Source organism: Gopherus flavomarginatus, chromosome 9 (genome assembly GCF_025201925.1).
Source record: "Gopherus flavomarginatus isolate rGopFla2 chromosome 9, rGopFla2.mat.asm, whole genome shotgun sequence".
Lineage (NCBI taxonomy): Eukaryota > Metazoa > Chordata > Testudines > Testudinidae > Gopherus > Gopherus flavomarginatus.
The window spans coordinates 25,479,652-25,503,259 of NC_066625.1; the positions used below are offsets into that span (position 1 = coordinate 25,479,652).

General features: G+C 46.1%; 1 protein-coding gene across 1 annotated transcript in view; it reads right to left on the minus strand.

The window, feature by feature from the left end:
• Positions 1-23,608, minus strand: part of LOC127057613 (transmembrane protein 104-like) — an 87,179-nt gene that overhangs the window by 45,668 nt on the left and 17,903 nt on the right. Inside the window, exons 7-9 of the mRNA XM_050966517.1 lie at positions 22,240-22,339; positions 7,174-7,279; positions 6,959-7,052 (exon numbers count right to left, since the gene is read on the minus strand). Of these exons, the coding sequence (XP_050822474.1) occupies positions 6,959-7,052; positions 7,174-7,279; positions 22,240-22,339 (300 nt within the window). The remainder of the gene's footprint in view (positions 1-6,958; positions 7,053-7,173; positions 7,280-22,239; positions 22,340-23,608) is intronic.

Below are 23,608 nucleotides of genomic sequence, written 5' to 3' on the forward strand. Positions count from 1 at the left end.
AATGATGTTTTTACCTCCACCTGCCAGCTCTACCAACTCAAACTGGGATCTGACAGCCAGATAGAGTCACCAGGCATCCAGTTTTTGACTCGAACGCCAGGCATCCAGTTTTTGACTCGAACGCCCGGTCAAAAAGGGACCCTGGCAGCTCCAGTCAACACAGGTGACCAGGCTGTTAAAAGTCTGGTTGGCCACAGCGGCCAGCTCCATGTGGCTCCTGTGTAATCAGCTGGCATATTCCTCTGGTTCCTAGCCCCAATCGCTGCTAGGGGGGATCTGCACGCTGCCCCTGCCCACAGTGCAGGTGCCACCCCGAGCGCCGGCTCCATAGCTCCCATCGGCCGGGAACCAGGGCTAATGGGAGCTGTGGGAGTGGTGCGTGTGGCTAGGGGCAAACGCAGAGCCCTCAGCTGTCCCTGTGCCTAGCAGCCAGAGGGACATGCCAGCCGCTTCCAGGAGCTGCCTGAGGTAAGCGCCATCCAGAGTCCGCACTCCACCCCCTTGCTCCAGCCCTGAGTCCCCTCCTGCACCCAAACTCTCTCCTGGAGCCCGCACTCTGCACCCCCACTCCCTGCCCCAGCCCTGAACCCCCTCCCAAACCCCAACCCCTTGCCCCAGCCCTGAGCCCCCTCCCGCGCTCCAAAACTCTTGGCCCCACCTCCAAGTCTGGAGCCCCCTCCTGCACCCCAAACCCTTCATCCCCAGCCCCTCCCTGGAGTCCGCTCCCCCGCAGCCAGAGCCCTCACCCTTTCCCGCACCCCAACCCTCTGCCCCAACCAGGTGAAAAATAAGCCAGTGAGCGAGGGTGGGGGAGAGTGAGTGATGGAGGGAGTGCATGAGGGCAGGACCTCAGAGAAGGGGCAGGGCAGGGCAAGGGTGTTCAGTTTTCTGCAGTCAAAATTTGGCAACCCTACAGCCAGGCTGGATTCTTTCTGGTTCTTGTATCATCCCCTGCCTTTATTTACATTTGCTGCTTGCAGTGCAAATGCCACCAGAAAGGCCCCACTGATAAAGACTCTAACTTCACCATACGCTCAGCTGCTAGTTGCCACCTAGCAAGAGGATCCATCAATCCTGGATACTGACAGCTTCCAAGAGGTCTTCTGCTCCAGTTACAAGGAAAGAGAGATGGGCATTACAAAATAGCAATAGCATAGTAAATGGTGACTCTGCTTGTGAGGAAACAACCTAGACTGTACTCAAAAAATGTACACAAAAAGTTCAGCACTGTTAGAATCCTCTGATCAGGAGAAGCTTGGGAAGGAGATTTGTGGCAATCAAGTTACCGTTCCACTCTCAAAGGTACTTCATCTCAGCCCCATTACCAAATATCTGAGCACGTCAAGGTCTGATGTATTTATCCTCACAAAAGCCCTAAGAGCCAGGACAGTGCTATTATCCCCATGTTGCAAATGAGGAACCGAGGCCAAGACAGACAACAGGTCAAATGCCTAAGTGACTTAGGAGCCCAACCCCTATTTTCAATAGTGGCCTAGGTACCAAAGCCAATGGGCGTTAACTCCTAGATCACTGAGCCACTTCTAAAAATGTTACCATCAGCGATTTTCCAAACATCACACAGACATCCAGTAGCAGAGCAGAGATTCAAACCCATGCCCTCTAAATGCCAGGCTAGTACCCCATCCACGAAACTATCCTTCCTCTCAATGCAACAGTGATCCCCTCTAGTCAGCTTCTTTAAAAGAGACTTCCATTTTCTATGTATTTACACAGGGTATGTCCCTCTGTGGGTTCCCATAATGTCCATCAAAGGTGAACAATACAGGGAAAAAACATGTTTTCCCTCCCTCAAAAAAATCAATAAAATTATAGCCCTAATTTAAAGTGGAGAATTTTATAGTATCTGGTTTTACCTTTTTATTTTTGTCTAACATTGTAATAGTAATGGCAAATAATAAGCAGCCTCTAACTTTAAGTGACTCTGTCCATTTTCCTTCTGCTAGATTGGTTTTTGGATGGGAAAGTCTTTGAAATACCTCTGACTGTGAAGTGTAAAGAGTTTAAGCTACAGATGTTTTGCCTAAGCGATAGCTTATCTGTGTGCAAGATGCTAACATCTTGTATCTTTAATGTTCCTTTAATCTCACACACACCACTGTTATGATCTGGATGTGAGATTTGAGGTAACATCTTAACTGAACAGAGTTTCCTTTCCTTGGAAAACCAATGGACTCCCAGAAAATCACATTGTTAAAACAATCCTTAGAGAACTTTAACTTAATATAAGAACATAAGAACAGCCATACAGGGTCAGACCAAAGGTCCATCTAGCCCAGTATCCTGTCTTCTGACAGTGGCCAATGCCAGGTGCTCCAGAGGGAATGAACAGAACAGATAATCATCAAGGGAACTTGTCTGACTTCCCAGGGAGGGAGGGGGCATGGAAATCAGACGGCAGTATCTACTAAAATAATGAAATGAGGTCACAGGGAGGATCTAAGCAAGTTGTGCCACATGAACATAAAATTCACTGTCATCCTATACCAGGGCCACCCAAAGGATTCAGGGGGCCTGGGGCAAAGCAATTTTGGGGGCCCCTTCCATAAAATAAAGTTGCAAAACTGTAGATTATATTATATTCTTGTGGGGGCCCCTGTGGGGCCTGGGGCAAATTGCCCCATTCCCCTCCCCCCCCCTGCAGTCCTGTCCTATACAAGACTGGCTCAGGTATCAATACCCCTTATTTAAAGGCAGAGCCACAGGCACGATGAACAGCCCAGCCCCACTCACCCTAATAGCCCCTGAACACTAGCGTGTATGAAGTCTGGGCCAGGGAAGAAATCAAGGCTAATACAGAACATCAGCATCTGCCCAGTCATGCTGACTATTAAAGAAAATCTATAATGTTCAACCCTGCTAAGCAGGGTTTATGGTTGCTGCTCGGACACTGTGCTTCAGCTGGGCCTACTCAGAATTCATAAAAAGTGCTGCCTGCCAAGGCCAATTATCTCTAAATCAGACACAGACACACAAACCTCATTCAGTAAATGAATTAAGTTGCCTGGGCCCTCTGCAATGAACAGCTGAAAACACAAGCGAGGATTACAACACTTTCGTGACAACACAAACAAGAGACAAATAGATTTCTCTTGGATTTACTAATGATTCCTTTGACAGGGCTTGACTGAGTACAAATGCTCCTTGGGTGCATTCACCACCTGGGCAAAGAAGCAAAAGAAAAACAAATAGTTGAGTATGCTGCCCAATGAACATCACCCATTTGGGAACCATCAGTGGTGCAAGTATAGCAGTACGGTCCAATATACTGGAGCAGTGAGCCATTTATAGCTGATATGCCATACTGGAAAGACGCAGGAGGACAGAATGTGGGGCCACCCAGCAGCCCCATGCCAGCAGCTCCTCCAGCACAGTTGTACCGCCCCCAGCTCTTCCATGCAGCTGTGTCTAACGTCTCCTGTCTGGGGTCTGTCGGCATCCCCGCCGGAGGAGCTGCCGGCACGGGGCCACCTGACATTCTGCTCCTTTCACTACTACGGTTCCCAGGAGAGCCATGTGGTTCAGGGCTCTCCCAGGAACCACAGCGGCAAAAGGAGCAGAACTCCATGCCAGCAGTTCCTCCAGCGCGGCTGTACCGCCCCTAGCCTCAGCCCCCGCCCCGGGCCCTGTCCTCTGGTGGGGCTGCTGTACAGACCCCGGACAGGACTCAGGAGACTCAACTGCATGAAAGGACTTGGGGCAGAGCGGGGGGCAGCGCTGTAGGAGCTGCGGGCACAGGGCCACCTGGCTGCCCCACATTCTGCTCCTTTCACCGCTGTGGTTCTGGAGAGCCCTACAGTTGAGAAGTCTCCAGTGCACCAGAAGGAAGACAGAGCCCCCCGCAGGCAATGTGGGATGGATCACAGGGAGGGGAAGGAGAGAGCGTGTGGCCCAGGCTGGGGGCAGAGCAGGGTCATGTGAGGAGTCACGTTGGGGGTCACATGCCCCCCTTTAGCTGGTGCAGTGTACAGGTAAGAAATGAATTCTACTTGCACCACTGGGAATCATCAAACCATATTTGACCTTGTTGCTGTCCTCATTTTCTTCGTGTAACAATCATCATCAGGGCTATCACCAGTAACTGAACCCCGGAATGACAGAGCAAACATGTGACTCATGCCAGCTTGAGTTAAAGGATCATGGATGGGAGCTGTAGTCTCTGTGGATCAGGAATGCAGCAGGATGGTTAACACTCACAGAACGCTGGGTCACACTTGCACTGTAGCCAATTTTTTAACCTTAACTGCCCCTGAAGGATGTCACTGAGCCTACAGATGGCAACACGACCACTGGTCATCATAACCAGCATGACAGGGGCTTTCGCATGCAGCATTGCACTGCCCTGAAACACAAAGGAAACTGCAAGTGATAATTCGTGAGGCTATGAAAAGAATATGCTTATATCCCCATCCGCCCCAGAAATGAGGTGGATGAGTCACCAGTGTAGGTAGGTCAGGCTGCTGAGTCGCTTTCAGGAACAATGTTCTTAACAGTTAGGTAATACTTCAAGCATCCCCACAGGAATTAAACATCCAACTCACCTCTCTTTTCGATCCAGCAAAATGAAAACTCAGCCAGAAGCTTTATCACCTCTCAACTTTAAAAATGAAATGGAAATAATCTTTTAAAATAAAGTTAAAACTTTCTAAAGTAAATTGTCTATGAAAGAGACAGAGTCCTTAAATCCAGGGCTTTGGAGTGGAGCCCAGAGCTAGAGTGCGGAGCAGCTCCAGAACAGTGGAGCAGCAGGTTTTTGCCTGGAGCTGGAGCAGAGCCAGAGCACAGCTCCAAAGCCCTGCTTAAAGCACATATTTCTGAAATGCCTAGTTCCTCCACAGTACAGCCAGGTATGACAAGTCATGTCCTGCTCAGTCTGAGCCTGGGAATCGCCAAAAGCTGCTGACCTGACTTCTCAGTCAGTTCTCTAACCACTAGATCACACTCCTGACCCATTCATATAAAGTCAAATGTAAGGGCCAGACTAGCCTTCCCTTGGAGACAAGGATTTACAATACTGAAGATCTGGCCCCTAATGTTTAATACAACATTCTGAGTAGGAGACCGAGCCCCTGAAAATGGCATTGGGTGAAGTGAAGTTAATTAGCCCATAAATTAAGAAAGACCCTAGCCAGTCATCTGTAAACACAAGAGTAATAATGAGGAGTAGAACTGTGTTTCTCCTCATGCTGCCAATGCAAACAGGAAAGGTCGAGTGCATAGAATTAAATAAGCAAATGTGAAACTAGAGCAGCTCGTGCACAGATTTAAGAGAAGTAGCATGAAAAAACTGAACAAACTTCTAAGTGCAAACAGACCTCAAATCCTCAGAGAAGCTGCCAAGCTCATAACAGACCAGTGGGGTCAACAGCTGTAGAGAAGAGACAAGTCTCTGTCTTCCAAGCCTCCCCAACATTTCAAAATGCACATACTTGTCTAGTAAGTGTGTTTATTGAGTGACCAGACAATACTGTTTCAAATGTATTATAATCCTCTCTCTGTACTTCAACTCAAACAGCTGACACTGGTATCAATGCGTACAGTCAGGTGAATGATGAATGTCCATAACAGACATTTTTAATATAGTTTTGCAAAAGCCTTTCGTTTGGCCACAAAAACCCAAGCAAACAAAATACAACAATCCAGGATCATGCAAAGCTCTGGAGTCTCAATGAACAGCCTATTCCCATAACTCTTGGAACTGGTGAGAGGTATTAGGAAACAAAAGAAGGATCACTGCAAAAAGAGAACCAGAGACACCAAGTGACAGTTATTCAAGTACAGTTTGAGGAAGTAAGTTAAATATAACAATGTGTCCGCAAGTTCAGGTTCATTTGGGATTTACCCATGATCTCAGACCTTTCTGTCATACCCACAATCTTCTATCACAAATGGCCTCAACAACTGCTGACAGGAAAAAATAATCAATGATGTAGGATGTTCTTTATAAACCATCTTGATTCCCTCTTCTCTGTCTGCAGCTAACTTCTGAGATATTCCTTAGCACTGAGTCACACATGCTCAGAGCAGAATCCAGGAGCCCTTCTGTTCATTTCAGTGGACTTTGGATCAAGAACCTTAGGCCAGACTTTTCAAAAGGTCTCATCTAACAGAACTGGGGCCAGGTTTTCAAAAGAGCTCAGTTGCAATTCAGGCACCTTATCAATAATCAGATTCTTCTGAAGTGCTCAGCACTCAGTAACTCCATTGAGAGCAAAAGATTATACATAGGAGCTGCCAGATGGGATCAGACCCCTAGTGCATCTAGTCCAGTATCTTGTCTCTAACAGTGACCATCACTCTTCAGAGGAAGATGCAAGAAATTACAGACAGGGCAGTCAGTTCTGAGCTAATCTGCTCCCTCAGGGCATTATCTCCAAATAGTTAGCTAGAGGTTGGCATAAGCCATGAAGCATGAGGTTTAATATCCCTTCCAATCACTGTTTTAGTAATTGCAATTCTAATAGTAATTCTGGGTATTCCTGTGCTCCATATCAATGTGCAACGCTGTTCTGAATCTTACTCACAAAACGGGAAGCTTCTGGGTACTTTTTTAAAATGTGTCCTTGCATGATTTGGCCCAACAGAAACCAGGGCCCCCATCCTGCAAAGCTTTTGGCAAGTATTTAGCTTTCAAGGGCACCTAGGGAGGGAGGTGCCTAATTCCTATTGAGTTTCAAAGGGAATGAGGCCCCTAACATCTTAGGCCCCATTGAAAATACCAGTCTTATTTCATATGGAAGTCTCTGCAGGATGGAGCGTAAACCATTTGAAAGACATGCACATCAGTGGCAAAATATGAATTAAACAAATCCCTTAAAATGACCCTTGTGTGGTTTGGGAGGGCAGGGGTTGGAAATGTAGCTATTGTTCGAAGAGATAAATAATTCTACTCACTCAACAACCTGAAATTATCCCAAGGCTGCTCTGTATTTCATCTTACCTGAAAAGGATACAATGGTAGCAAAGAGTTGAATAAATTTATTCTTCTGAATGGAGAAAAATGCAAACGGTCCTATCAGTAAAACAAAGCCAGCCTGTTCGGGGAAAAGAAAAAAAACAAAAGGGGGAGGAATATAATTACTGATGGCTGACTCCTTTAATATAATAGCTTCTGCTTTCTAGGGAATTACAGTAAATGCCACCAAAAATTCTCACCAGAAAAATCCTGTAAGCATTAATCCTGCTGATGGGCCCCCAGCAGTGGTTTTCATCATAGGAATTACTTGTGAAATTGCTCTCTCCTGTGCAACTAGGGATATTGCTGAAAAAAGCAGAAAGATACAGTGTCCTATCTCTGTTTGTAGAAGCAAGGCAGTTTTAAAAACTACTCTAGTTTACAATGTGTGAAGCCAAACCTGAAGTTCTCCAGCAGCCAGGACTGGTCAGTCCCATGGCATACCGACGTGACCTGACAACCCATCTCATGGCCAGCAGTGGCTCTATTGGAGAGCACCAACAGTATGTCATGCCCTCCTCTTCCCTGCTCCTGTCTAGTCGTTCAGCATACAGTCTGCATGCTTCCAAGACAGCTCCGGTGCAGGATATGTGGACGGGTCCTGCACAGGATATGCGGATGGGTCCTGCACAGGAGATATCTTCTCAGCCTCTCTATTTACAAAGGTAAGGGTTTAGTGAAACATGTACATGACCATGTGTTGTACCACGCAGCACGTTGCAAGAGAAACCTGCCACCAAGGCCACTTGACAAGAGCACAGAGAATAACTTAGGTAAGATCTAATTCCCAGAGGTACTGAGCACCTACAACTCCAAGTGAAATCAAAGGGAGATGCAAATGCTCAGCATCTCTGGGGATCAGATCCTCACCCTGTTCCTAATCACAGCCACTTCCTCAAAAACATCTCATTTCTTCCTCTTTGGCCAGAAGCCAAAAGGATAAAACAAGACAGACACTAGTGCCCTCAGCACCCAGGTGGTGGGAAAGGGACATGCCGCACCTCTCAGTTACATTGACAGATCTTCCTAGGACTTGCCATCAAAATAAATTCAAAAGGTCAACATCCCTCACCTCATCTAATGAGCCATTTGTGAGTCTGCCCACTTCTGTAGCTTTCGAGAAGCAATTCTGCCTTGGAGAGGACAAAGACTCCTACAGGGGTCCCCAAAATGGAACATACTGTGGAAAACAAAGGGTAAGTCTAGACTGAAAGTAGACACCGGTGGCTGGCCTGTGCCAGCTGACTCAGGTTGACAGGGCTCAGGCTGAGGGGCTGTTTAATTGCAGTGAGGACATTCAGGCTCGGGTTGCAGCCCAAGCTCTGGGACCCTCCCATCTTGCAGGGTCCTAGAGCCCAGGCTGAAGCCTGAGCCCAAACATCTAAGCCACAATTAAACAACCTTGCAGCCTGAGCCAGAACCAGCTGGTATGGGCTGGCCATGGTTTTTAATTCCAGTGTAGACATACCATAAGAGAGCTGGGTGCTGTCACAAAGCTGAGCAGCGGTGCAGAAAGTGGATGGAGTGCATCCCCTACAGGTCATGAATCTAAGTGTTATTATTTGTATAGCAGGAGTGCTGAATAAGCCCCACTAGGGATCAAGCCCTGATGAGCTAGGGGCTGTATAAAAAACACACACACAGTAAAAGACAATCCCTGGGTGAAAGAGTTTACTCTCTACAAGAGACAAGGAACAGAAAGGAAGTGGAAGTGGAATACACCAAAGCAGCAAAACGGTCAGGGAGAGGATAGGCACATCAGTGTATCAGAGCGTAATAAAACATGTCTAAGAAGCCAACACTCAATGTGTAACAGAGGAGTACAATTAAAATGAGTACAGTTTTATATACATTACTTAAAAACAAAGCAGAATATAATAAACTCCCATCAATTTACACTGCAGCCTCTCAGCCTGACCCTTATTTAACGGCTGATTGTTTGTCTCAGTAGAAGAGAGCCTTGAAGAGGGACTTGATGTAGCAGAGGAGAAATGGCCTTTTGGAATGCTTCCCAAAGTGCAGATTAACACAAGGAGGAAACACTCAGTGTCTTTGGTGATCGGAAAAAGGCAGCCAGACAGCAGGCTGTGCCTTGGGTTTTGCAAACTACACCCATTTTAGACTTGTATCAAACCATCAGCTCTGCTTGGAAATGAACATTCTATATTCATTAAGTTTGGTAAGAGCCCTGAGGAAATACACGCAGACACACAAATAAGCAAATCAAAAAGGCACCAGAGCAGAGGAAGGAACAGTGCTCCAGGCAGGAGAAAAGAGCAAGGTCTGTGCAATGCTCAGGGGTCTAGCTACACCCCCTTTCATCAATATACAATGTACACTGGAACGCAGGGGGAGCACCTCAGCTGGTATACATTGTCAGAGCTCCATGACAGCCATTGGAGCCATGACAACGTACACCAGCTGAGGATCCACCATGCAGTGTTTAATATGGAACTCCAATGAAAATCTCACTGGTATTTATGAATACTGGGAAAAGGCCCTTCTTAAATAAAACACTAGGCCAGTCTGAATGACGGTCAGCTTAGGATTCAGGCCAGATACAAAAGCCTTTGCTCATCAGTTTTTACCCAGGAAAGTCTTCCATTGAGCTGTGGATTGGGCACTTGACAAATGTCACTAGAGTTGCTCATAGCTGCTCTCCCGTTGCCCTCTGCAACTATTACACAGCTATATCCCTTGCACCTCTGGCCAGCCCTGGGAGACATCGGCGAGCACTGTAAGGAGCAGCTTTATTTACCAACAGCAAGAGGTAGGAGGAGAAGCATCTGATTAGTGCAGTGTCTATCTTGGTGGTGGCATCTCTTCGGCAAACAGATTGCTCATTGCCCCCACTGAACTCAGCAAAGGAATCCATGGCTGTGTGTATCCAGCTACAAAACCACAATGCCTTCCCTTGCACCTCACGCATTGTGTTTTGTTGTGGAATTCTGAAACAGTGAGAAATGCTGGTGTAATCCATCACACTTGAGGCATCCCAGGTTTGAACCCAAGACCTACAGCACGTAATGAGCCTTTGCTGCTGGAGCTACAGGAGTCACTCCCCTAACTAGCAGCTATAGCTGACTCATTAACCTATTCTGTGGATCAGCCAATAGAAGGGGACAAAGTCCTCTCCCAGTGTGGACTGGTCATATACGTATGTTAATAACCAGCATATACTTCAAGCTCCATGCTATTTCACAGAAATGTGGAGGCCTTACCACTAAGTAACCAGGAAAACTGAGCGTACATGTGTGTGCACTGCTGCCTGTCTACCATACTCCAGTCAATTATAATACAAAGGGAAGGAAAAGCTTAAGATTTAGATTATGCTAGTTAATCAGTATATGTACCTAGTAACAAGCTTGTGACCTCTTTGATCTGTTGAAGTATCAGTGTTTACCGAGAGACACTGCATGAAGGACGTCTGCTTTTTAAAGAACTGCATAAGGAAACTAGTCTCAACACTTTCTTCCCCATTGAAATTTCCAGCAAATCATGCACCCATAATTTTAACAGCTGTGGAGAAATATCACTCCATTCAGGAAAGGAAGTATCTGCATATTCCTGCTTCTGACTATATGTTTCTCAAAATATTTCTGGGGGCTATCCTCCAAGTAATGAGAGAGGGAATTATGTTCATGACTTGGAGTAATCAGCACACCAAAAATCCTCCCCAATCCAATGCAAGAAGAGATTCCCAAAATATGCCAGAGTGTTTTAGAGACAAAGCTAGCCGTCCATAGCTGACTTCAGAGGAGTGAGAAACGTGGCTCTCCAAAATGTCATGTGAAATCTAAATGAGTATCGACATGTTGTAAGGGAGCTCATTTAGCGCAGCTGCATGTATCTGTGCTACTCTGAACACACACACATCGAAATATCTTAACTAAAGATCCCTGAATACCATTTCCAGCACTGAGGTCCTCAATTAAAGAGAGTCTTACTCTAAAGAAGTCAGGCCACTATGAGTTTTGCACGGGATTTAGTCAAGACAAGAATCTTCCTCTACTGACATGCCATTAAAACAATGTGCCCTCGCTGCATGGCACCAGGGGGTTGCAAAATGAGTAGAGAGATTATGCAGTGCCATATAAACTAAGCATACGTATACAGTATACACACATACAGGGGTTAAACTCAACCCCTGCTAGCCCCAAAACTAAGCCTAGAAGACTCCTTCAACCCCCAGAGCCACATCCCCTGTAACAGTGGCATTGGCTGTGTACTGCATTTAATGATACTGACAATTTACACTCTCTAATGCATTTTAAAACTACATAATTTACTCTTTCCCTTCCTTTCCTGGCTCCACCTACATCTTCCCCACTGTACACTGTGTATTTTTCTCCCTAATGGTTTTCAACATCTCTCTCTATTTTGCCTCTCTCTCCCTCTGTCCTTTTATATCACTTCTGCCTTTTCCTTCCCTGCATTGTTCGTACTACTTTCTTCCTTTATATTTCCTGTCCCTGATTTCCTCCTACTGCTCCCCCTCACTTCTGTCTCTGTCCCTGTCCCCTTTTCTAGCTTATCTCCTCAATCTCTCTCCCCTGCACACTTCCCTCAGACACATGCTCCTCATGCTGCCAGTGAGATCAGTTACTGGGCTCTCCCACTCCTCCCTGGGGACAAAGCCCAGACTGCTCCTGCCATCTCTTTCCCAAGCTCACTTGCCCACTCCAAATTTCCAGTCACCCTGGGCAAGCAGGTTTTTATTATTATTATTATTAAGTAAGGTGGGTCAAAAAATTTCCCTCAAAACAGCTCCCCAGCCAGACTTCATCTCCCATGATGCACTGTGGCCACGCGACTGCCACGATGCACCTACTCCCCTCAACAAGTGGGGAAGCTGTCATGCATGATGGGTGATGTAGTCCAAACAAGGAGCCCTGCCTATAAAGGAGAATAGGCACCTGTCCTACAACTCCCATGAGGCACCCCAGCAGCATTTCATTTCATTTTTAATTTTCACTGAAAGCTCAATTCTCTGCACACCAAATTTTCCACCCAGCTCTATTATTAACAATTTATAGCCTGGTAGTGCCTAGGAGGTCTCACTCAGATCTGGGACCCATTGTGTTAGACACTTGTCGCGGGGTGGTCCCCTGGAAGTCTTTTCGATCCTCAGTAACTGACCATCAACTCCAGGTGTGCTTAACCGCACCCTGCTTTATTATATCCCTTCAGCAGGCCACATCCTGCATGTTATTTGAGACAATTTACAGTCAGTAGCCTGCTTATCCCACTTGCTTCCAATCCTGCCTACTCCTGCCCTCCTTCCAGCAGTTAATTAACACCCTGCCCAACTGCCTGTCTTTCAGTCAGGTCCCACTTAATGAATCCTGGTGGGGAATTGAGTGACAGGGCGTTGAGTCAGCATCTGACTTAGCACATCCAGTTACAGTGTTGTACAAACACAGAACAAACAACAGTCCCTGCACCCAAAGAATTTACAAACAGTAAAATCTTTTCAGGCCCTGCCTGCAATCCCGCTCGATAGCCTCTCCTTGAGGAAGAGTGGCAGGAGCTCAGCAGGGCTCTGCACATTCACAAGGGTCCACCCACATGGAATTCTCTGCAGGATCAGGTCCTAGAGTATCTAGAAAAATAAATCTGCAATCGCCAGCAAGATTCCCACCACTGGGTGAGCAAGTGCTCTCAGGAGAATTCCTCACTTGTGCTGGAAACAACTCGAGCATCTTTGTCGATATTAGGGATCTTCCTCTGCCCAATCCCCCAAATTCCCCAATTTATTTGCCATTATATATACACAATATATAATGATCTGTGGAAGAGTCAGAGCAAGGAGACTGAACATTCAGCAGACAAGCTGAGGAAAGGATCAAAAATAGGAATGGAAACAAGAAATGAGTCTGCTCGAGTAATGGGACTTTATACATGGGAGTTGTTTTTTAAGGAGAAGATGCGCATGTTAAAATGCCTCTGAACAAATCATTTGTCTTCATTTCTTACATGTACACACAAACTTATTTGAAGATACTGGCATTTACTCCAGCCATAAACAGTATTTCTCTCATGTTCATTTAGCTCCTAAAATTTTAGAAGTGGCATTGATATCCTATTGTTCCCCCTTTATTCTTCTTCTCTCCGCCCCATTCATGCAAAATAAGCTTGACTAAAGTTAAATTAAAGGCCATATTCTTTGCATTAGTTGCTAAAACGTCTGCACTCTACAGCAATCTGTACAAGACTTTTCCAGACTCTAGAGTGCCATCTACACGAAAGAAAAGGGATTTGCTGAGAGTCAGCCAACTGGAGATAATAAATCCTTTGGGGATGCATCGCAGACTAATGCCAACAAGATGCTTTTTGGAACAGCTCTTTGCAGACTGCAGATGTTTTGTGGCAATTTTTTTTAAAGCACTAAAATACCCCTGTGACTGAATGAGCATCGCTCTCAAACAGCTTGTACGATGAGATGAGAGCCTTAATAGTTTGGCTCCTGAATATTTATGCACTCTTAAAGAGAAATGCTTGCCTACCTTATTTTTTAGGCTATTGTCAAAAGTTCAGCTTCAGCCGAATTGTCACTGATCCTGCATGCTTCAATCTTTGGACACGAGTTTGGCACCCATACATGCATGCAAAAATCAGCTGCCTCTTTTGAAAAAAATGTGGCCCTAATTGTTGAATGGTCACTTGGTATCATTACTGGATCCAGTCTCTTGCGTGTCAGTGTTTCACAGACTCTTATTAAAGAAGAACTCTGTAGGCACAGATTTAGGCCTGGATCCTGCAGTGAGTCAATGAGAAGTGCCGGGGATCTGCCTACAGGGAATTACTTCAGGACTGGAGTTTCCAGAGCTGTTTGAGGCAGGCTTAGAATCTATCCCTACATGATGATTTTAAAATCTCTGCCTAGGATAACCACCTAGCAGTACAGCAAAGGCAGCCAAATCGCATCACCCAGTGCACACATTCCACCAATTCACTGAAATAGGGCAATGGAAATATTATCCAGGCAGGAGTGGCTCCATAACATCCATATCCTCCCTCTGATTGACCACTAAGAGAACCAGGAATCTATAACAAAAGAACGTATTTCCCATGCTGATTTTCCAGACAAAACAATGGAGGAGGAGTCTCAGTGTGCAGCTCCTCCAACCAGCTGCACTGAACATGTCCAACAAAGGGGCAGCTATAACTGCAGCTGGGCAGCCTCCTTCAACATGTAGAGATGTGATGCACAGCAACAAAATTGCAAAGAACTGCTCTCTCTCTCTCTCTCTCACACACACACACACACACACACACACACACACACAGAGAACACCAAGGGTATGTCTCCACTGCAAAGAAAAGCCAAGTCCCAAAGCTTGGGTCCATTGATTCGAGCTCACGAGGCTCAGGCTGTGGGGCTAAAAATAGCAGTGTAGACATTTGGGCTTGCACTGAAGCCTGGCAAGTGGGGAGGATCTCAGAGCCCAGGCTCCAGCCCTGGACCCGCAAGCACGAGTCACCTGACATGGGCTCTGAGACTTGGCGCCACAGGTTTCTCTTTGCAGCATAGACATACTCTAAGAGCAACGGCAACAAGAGAGAAAAAATAAGCTAAGAATATGGACCACTAAGGCCCCAATCCTGTGATCTCCACATGAAATACATGTGGGCAGACCCCAATGTCTGGGGCAGCACCCCATCGACTTCAACCTTTATGCATGACATTGCAGAACTGGGACCTAAGTGATTGTCATGTGTATAGTACTAGCCTGGATGTCACAATTCTTCAGTAACTCAATGTGCCGCAGTTGCTCAGTAATATGGACAACATACGAGATAATTTCCTTGGGGGGTGAGGGAGAGGAGATTGGATATTATTTAATTTCCACTCTTTGTGTTCCCTGTAAAGTGGAACTGTGCAAAAATTCCCACCAGTTGATTACACCAGCCTCGACAAAGGCATCACAGCAGCAAGCCGGTGTGATAAGATTATAGAGCTTCCACTGGCAGAGATATCAAGAGCACAGCATCTATTAAAGAACTACACTGAAAATAAATGGAGATCTTTCAAAACCCAGTGTAATAAATAAGGCAAGTCCCTGTCTAAGACAGCACGATTGCTTTTCATCTGAATGAGCCTCCGTTCAAGGGGAAGCAAAGGGGGCCCCTCACCAGACTACACGATGAATGGGCAGAACAGCAAGTGACTGGCTGCAATATTGGTAAGTGCTGGAGTTGCACTGTAATCATACATGGCTGGGCTGGGCTGGGCTAGGCTGTGTCACATCTCAGTGGACTGGGTTTATGGAACAATTAAATGATTCGTGCTGTATAACCAGCTGAAAGTGACAGCGTTATTTCAGGAGGTCTGGATGTTACCCTCTTGGGAGTAAATCCAAATCCTCTCTTCCATGGTCATGCAGGGCTCTGGATGCAGTGGATCAGGGCTAGTTCCACTGAACAGTGCAGGGAGCAGCCCACACATGGGATGCGAATCCCATATGCACTTAGTTTGAGGGGTTCAGGGAGCAATGGTACAGGGAGGATAGATTTGCTGCTGCAAATCCACTAGCATCTTCCTCCCAGAGCAATGGTGAAGCCTATCGCAGCCTGAGGGTAAACAGTTTTATTCAGCCAGACCCAATCAAGGTTCTTTTTTTCCCAACCCCAGCAGCAGCAACTCATCTACCAAATATGCCCTGACATCCCAGCCCCTTCAAGAAGAAAGGCAGTAAACCAGAACCAAAGATGGAATTTTCACATGGGCACAAGCATCCAATTGCAGGATCAGGGCCTATATGCACAACTCCCCTGTAGCAGTATTAGCAGAGGTGTTATCAATGTGCTCAAGGGGAAAATATCCCTCCCAAGAGTACTCGCTGGCTTCAGATGGGGAATTAGCTCTAGCTTTGCTTTTAAATGGACTCCTGTCGCCTTCATCTATTTTCATTGAAGCCAGCTCTGAGAACTCACTGCACATACTCAGTACACATTACTCATTCACCCTCACCCTCCCACACCCACACACTCCCCTCAATGCAGGATAGCCTTGGGGTTGAGAAGATATTTGAGTGAAGCTAGGGCTATGGAGAGAGCAGTCAACATGAATATGAATTTCCTCTCTCCTAGGTCAAAGTCAAAATCCAGCCTGACACATTAGTCTTTTAACTAAGCAACAATGAAATAGCCAACCAATATACTGTACAAAGAGACCTTATTTGAAAGGCATACTTTCAGCACAGCGCTCCCTTCCATAAATGCAATCTTTTCTTTGGGTTTTAAATTGATGCTCAAGCAAGAAAATGCAGTAAATAATAGAATCAAGTGAATAATGCAAAAAACATGTTCCATTAATATTTCTTCATATTTTTAAACAAATTCCCTTCAGCCACATTCACGAATCTTTTGTGCTTGCCTTCTGCAGACATTCATGCTTTGGGGAACGTGGATTTTAAAGGCGACTTGCACTGGAACGGACTGGGCTTCTGAAATTACTTGATATGGATCAAGAAAGCTGGAAAGTTTTAGTCTGGTCTCAAAACACTTGTTCTGTTTGCTTTTCACCTATGAAAGGACTGTAAAGTATGGTCTTTAGTTTTGCTGGAAGCCCCAGGTATGAATGTGAGCAGTCTTGACCCATAAATCCAATGGTGGATGTGTTGTATCTTTACTCCTGAGTGCTTAATAGGTATTACAGTTAAACAAGTGTTAGCAAACAAGAAAAAACATTCACACTAAGGCCCTTTTACACTGCCAGAGCATTAAGGGCATGAGGTATAAATGAGAATCAGGCTCAAAGAGTCTGACTACAAATCTCTTCCTTTGGCTATTTAACTTGTATGATTTCTCTAATTGCCATAATTCTCCCAGATCTCCAGTTGCCCACAGAATCTAGCAGGAAAAACAGGGCAAACAATATCTGGATTTCTTCTTATGAATAAAAGAAGCTGGAAAAAATTCTGCTTGTGCCTTCTTTCTGCATCACAAAGGAGGAAAATGTGCAAACCCAATTTTGTCTTTTTCAAGTCACTTAACCATTCACTTTACAACTCTTTGTATTCCAACTGGCTGAGGAACATTATTAGCCAATCAGAGTGCAGGGACTTGCGCCTCATCACTGATTGTGGCTGCACACTTCCAAGCACATCTGGACTTTTTGGTGATACAGAACTCTACACTTTCCCTCTCAGTCATCCCATTCAGGATGGTCCCTTGGCTACCACACTGTCCAGTTGGAGGAGAAACAGCAAGTTAAAATTCAACTGAGGCAAAACTGAGGTGCTGTTCCTGGTGTCATATCTTGGGCAGTCTGACAGCAGGTTAGGCACGACCATTTTTCAGACAGTACAGTGGTGCCTGGTAAGACAGGTGCGGAACACAGGGGTCACCCTCAACTTCTCCCTCACCAGAGGCTCACATTTCAACCGTCCTCACGAACGGTTATTACTATCTCCAGAGGGTCCTGTAGTTTTTCCTTTGACTTGTAATTTGCCAGTCATTCATGCCTCTCTCTCTCATCCAGGCTACACTATAAATTCCTAACAGGCCTCAACATTTGGTGGGGGTGGGGGGTTCAAAATGAACTATGGGAATTAGGCACACATCCCCAGTGACTTGCAATGGGATTTGAGAGCCTTACTCCCTTCAGCCTCTTTGAAAGAAATCCGGCCTTAACTCATTTCCTCTTTGCTTTTTGTATTCTGTGTCTGCCCCAGTATCCAACCTGTGCCTCACAAGTAAACAGGGCTAAGGACCTGGGAAACTTCTGGCTGACTGTAGTGACTGCCCTCCTGGAGTTTTATTCAGTCCATAGTTTCTTGAAAAACTCCCAGGAATAGACTGCTCTGCATCAAATGACGAGTGCTGATGGGATCATCAGTTATGGGTCACAAAAGAGAACCTACAGAATGTTAACCAACCCGCTAAGGAAGCTTTGACAATATCTTGTCTTGGCTTTACATTTTTCTGGATCTCTTGTTCCGACAATTGAGGGAGCAGCATAAAGAAAAAAAACATTACTAGTCCTTAATAATCATACTAGCCAGGTATGTCTGTGAAAAAGCACATCGATTTTACATGGATCTTAGTCTGAATCCTCCAGAAAAACACATTGATTAATCCCAGAATAAACGGTCACCACAGAAATGACAAGAACCGAACTAAGTGTTCCCTAGTCTCTGAACAATTAGAATAAATTAGCTTAGCTCTTCTGAGCACAGTATTTCTAGCGTAGATGTTTTCAAAGCACAATGCAAAATCCATTCTTTCATAGTTGCTCATGGCCAAATAGTGAGGAGGGGGAAAGAGAAGACAAGCAGTAAATAGTGGAGTGCTCAGATACCATGGCAATGGGAACCACATTAAAAACCTAGACAGATAAAAGAGAGAGAAAGAAGGAAACAAGAGTGGATGGAAGATATTGAATCACAAAGAGGTGGAGATCTTAGGTTCCCTTGGACGATGGCAGTGCCACTTAAAATAGCGTATTGAGTGTCTACTGTAGATACCACAGAAATGGACACCAATATCTAAGATGGATGGTCAGATTTTTAGCTCATGAAAATCAGCATAGCTCTATTGAAGTCAGAGTAGGGTTGCCAACCCTTCTGGATTGGCCAGGAGTCTCTTGGAATTGGCCTCAATCCCCCGGTTGCTATTGAAAGCAATCCAGGAGATTTTAATAGGCCAAAGGTCAGGTCAGCGGTGCAGTGGGGATAAGGCAGGCTCCCTACCTGCCCTGGATCCACATGGCTCCTGGAAGCAGCTGGCACATCCCTGCAGCCCCTATAGGCAGAGGCAGTCAGGGAGTCTTCATGCACTGCCCCTACCCCAAGCGCCAGCACCACAGCTCCCATTGCCCAGGAACCATGGCCAATGGGAGCTGCAGGGGCAGTGCCTGCAGGCAGAAGCAGTGCACAGAGCCGTCCTGAGCCTAGGAGCTGCAGGGACATGCCAGTCGCTTCCAGGAGCCACCTGAGGTAAGCACCACCTGGCCAGAAGCTGCACCTTGCACCCCCTCCTGCACCCCAATTCTGAGCCTCATGGCAAGGGGACACTAAAGTCCACCTCAGCCCACCCACGGGGAAGAGGCTGGCACCACGGGCAAGGGCTGTGCTTTGTGGCAGAGGAGCTATCAGCTCCCTCACCATGATATGCAACCCCTGCCTGTGCTGCTCCATGCCTACAGAGACTTGCACTTTGGGGGGGGAGGGTGTCAACTGTGTCATGTTAAAAAGTGGGTGGGTATAGCCCTTCCACTTCTAAAAGTGGGGGGCATGACCCCTTCCTCCCACCACCACCCCCCCGTCCCATTCCAGTATCCCTGGAGTAACCGACTGGTGATGCTGGGATCCAGTATTCCTGACTTTTTCAGAACACTCCATGGGATGAGTAGGCATGCAGAGAAAAGTTTGAACTAGTGGAGTGCCCTGTTGATATTCCAAAGGGTTGCAGAACATTGTGTGATTGACTTAGCAGAGTTACAGCTGAGCCAGAACAAAGATTATACCCCTGTTTGTGAAAGAATTTGGAATTCCTTTTTCTTCATAGTTTTGCACTTCTCTTGCCGGTTCAAACAAAGCACCTCGCCCTAACAGGTGCTGAGCACCTAAAGAAAGGCTCTGAGCATCCTCAACTCATGCAGGGCTGCCCAGAAGGGGGGCAAGTGGGGCAATTTGCCCCAAGCCCTGGGCCCCGCAGGGGCCCCCACAAGAATATAGTATTCTATAGTATTGCAACATTTTTTTATGGAAGGGGCCCCCGAAATTGCTTTGCCCCAGGCCTCCTGAATCCTCTCGGTGGCCCTGAACTCACGCTGCCTTCAGCACTTTGCAGAATGGGAACCAAATTCTCTGCCGTTGGTAACTCTCAGCCAACAACAGAAATACACAAAGGTATTGCTGAAGCACCACTGCCCTCTGCTGCTCAAGAGGAGAATAAGGTAACACCATACAAAAGAACCCACCACAGTGAAAGGCCTAGAATTCACTCCTGAACTAATATGTCTTCAAACTGAGGGTTTCTTCCTACTCACTTCACACCCCAAAGAAAAAGCCAGTTTATTTAAAGGTCTTCCTGCGCTAGAGAGATGAGCAGAGTTGAAAATGCTTTGCAAACAGCTCTCCCACCTAGCTGCAGACTATAGTGAGGAAAAGAATATATCATTAATAAAGAGTATTTGAAAATGGTGCATGGGGATCAAATGTGTACTGTATTTATGTATTGAATTCCAAACAAAGTATTTTATGGGCTGGGACAGTAGGGTGAGACTCAAATGATAAAAGGGTTTTACCACCACATTGATGACCTCTCTTAAGTACGACAGGCCCTGGATTTATCTCCGGAAGCATACTTTCACCACCACAAACAACTGTTCCTTCCTGTGGCTGTTACTAGGACTGTAGCCATCACCCAAATCTTTTGACATAAAATCAGTGAGTGGGAACCTAAAGCTATTACAAGGTGAGCAATGAGGCTGAAATCGATGCAGAGGTTCAGTAGCTTGTATTATTTCTGACCCACACTCTAACATAAGAGGTTTTTAAGGCCCAACTTGACAAAGCCCTGGGTCCTGCCCTGAGCAGGGGGGTAGATTAGATGACCTCCTGAGGTCTCTTCCAACCCCAATCTTCTATGATTAGTCAGTTATGATTGCACATAAACAGAGACTTAGCCACATTTTACCCTTCACTGGAAGCCAAAGCTGAAGTGAAGCTATAAAACATTTTCTATCATAAGGTCATTTTCAAAAATTCACACATTTCTGAAGAATACTCCTGTTGATGTCAGGCTGTGTCTTGGGGGCAAGGAAGGGAGAGAGAGAAATCATTGCCATCCTTCTTTTCTTATGAATAGGGATCTACTTAAATCGTAAAGAAATCAAAATTTTTCATGGGTTGGTCATGGCATAAATAGCAAATTTAATGGACATATTCATACCACGCCATCCTTTCTTCGGCGCTGCTGCTAGCAGCAGTGCTGCCTTCAGAGCTGGGTGCCTGGCAAGCAGCTGCCACTCTTCGATCACCTAGCTTTAAAGGCAGCACAGAAGTAAGGGTGGCAATACCATGAACCTCCTACAATAGGCTTGCAATCCTCTTTTGGGTCAGGGCACCCAGTTTGAGAAATGCTGTGTACTTTTCTATACTTTCACCCTTTGGAATAAGGTAAAAGTACACAAAAGACCAGATTTCATGGGGGAGACCAGATTTATTGGCTCGTGCTGCATTTTTCACAGCCGTGATTTTGGTAGGACCCTACTTATGAGACATTCAGATGCTATGGAGATGAGCAACAACTCTCTCAATTTTATTGCATGTAACACAATATTTAGGATTTTTCACAAATCCCAACCTCCAAGAGTCATGTTATTATGTGAGAACCTCAGCTTTCATTTAATTTAAAACAAAGTTTTTAGCTCTCATGATTGCAGAATTGGTGTGAATCTAACTCAAGCTCCACACCACCCTCTGCAACATCATGAAGGAGGAGAATTAAACACTGTCTTTGCCAAGTCTAATAAGCACATGGGGTGCTCAAAGTTATAAGTAATTAAGGGTTAGATTCTATTTCTATCTACCTTAGCTAGGGGGTGTCATCACCTCAGTTTTTAAGCAGAGTTCCTCATTAAAATCAATTGGGAGTTCTTAAAATATACAGTACAATATAGCCCTAGATGTTTAGATCATGCTCATCAGCCCAATCTCATGGTGTCTTACCAAAATTCCCTAAAGCCAATGAGCAATCTGTGCATCTCTCCCTAGTCCCCAAAGTGAGCAGTTGCTTTGATTTGTTCTTTATTATCACGACAAGGCTAGTGTAAAGGATGGGCTTTACATTTTGATTAAAGTGGAGTCATGGGTGGGGTTCATCCTCAACTTCTGCAGCAAGGAAACCATTGTTCCTGCAGTCAGCTATCATGGCAATTCTGAACCCCAACAGCTAAGCACACTACCAGTTCAGACATGTGAAGACCCTCATAGGTGTGCCACCCTCAAAGAGCTAGATTCTATAGGAGAAATACATATCAAATATGGCTCCTTAAAGGAACCTTTTTACAGTTACCTATTTACACTGGTATCTCTTTAAAAATCCACTTCCTTGCCTGCCCCTTTACCTCACACAGTCTTTGCCCAATGCAGACTTGACACTAGTAGGGTGACAGTGGTCCCAAGTCAGCTCTTGGTTTTTACTGACTTCTGAAAGGAAACCAAGTTTAACATGGACGCAGTTGGAGATGCTGTTGAGGAGGAAAAAAATTAAAAAAGCACCATCTGTGCTAATTTTTATGAATTCTTACTGACCAGAATAGTTCCATGAGGCTGAAAGGTACCATGGTCAGGAACATGGCCAAAGATCCATATATGCCTAGCATTAATGTAATTCGACTCAGGAGGTCTCCAACTGCCAAGGAAAACAAAAGAAACATGAAACTGATTCAGACTTCGTTGTTATTTCTTACTTCACATTGCTACTCAAAATGACTGGGTGGAAACTGATGGCATGGTATATTATGCTATAAACACACACAGACCTAGGTGAGACAGGCAGAAACAAAATACACAGCTAGATCTATAGATTGGAACTATAAGGGTTTCCTCTGTCTGCAGGTGTAGACAGACAGCAGTATAAAACAAAACAGTATGGGACTGATCCTCTGCTCAAATTGAAGGGTTGGATTCACCTCAGCTGAGGATCTGGTCACGGGCACACGTGAAAGGAGAGATGGAGAAAGGGAGGTTGTTAGTATGCAGAGGGAGGGGATAAGAATCTCGAGGTAGAGCTTGACTTTACTGGAGATTAGCCATTTTCCACCCACTAAGGATCTGGCCTTTTGTTTCCATGATTTAGAGGATCACTCCACTCTAAGGCAGAATGGAGGAGGAGACTTGAGTCCAATGTGCATCCTCATTACCTCTATGCAGTTGTGTAGCTAGGAGTGGAAATTTGGGTGAGCCCCGACTTTCGGGTAGACAGGCAATGACAGACTGTGCTAGCTCAGCTTCTCCCCTGACACCACGCCCTCATCCTAGCCCTGGTGCCCACAGACACAGGGCTTCATCTGCCGAGCTGGACACGTGCATTCCTCACCTTGGGCAATCACTGCCAGCAGCTCCTTCTCAGTTCACCTGTCCTGGGGGAAGCCATGGCATCACCTCCTTGCTCCGCATGCACAGGGATCTGGGCATTATTGAACCTGGCAAGGACCCGGCCCAGGACTCCCGCATGCCTGCTCCCCCCTTCCTCTCAGAGCAGCTGCCAATGGGGGCCCAACCATTCCCCATTCAGCAGTGGGGGGGGGGGTACAGCAGCCACCCCTCACGGGGTTCATTTCCCAGCACAAATGGCCCACGCTGAATTTTGCGTGAAGGAGGGCCCAGGCCCCACGCGTGGGTGGTGGTTCCCATAACCTCCTTTCCCCACCTCCGCACATTAGCGGCCCGATGGTACGGCCGGGCGGAGGAAAGCGGAGTGGCAGAACAGCTGAGGGGCTAATGTGTCTGCAGTGCCCTCCTCTCTGCTTCGTCATGTGTGGCTGCTGCATGCCAGTCAGTGCTCCTGCTAGACAGCCCAGAGGGGTAAGGGCATCAGGGACCCTCTGCCCTGGAGCTCAGAAAATGGCAAGGCAGAGCTGTCAGAGCATAGCTTTCTGAAGAGTGGGCACATAGTTCT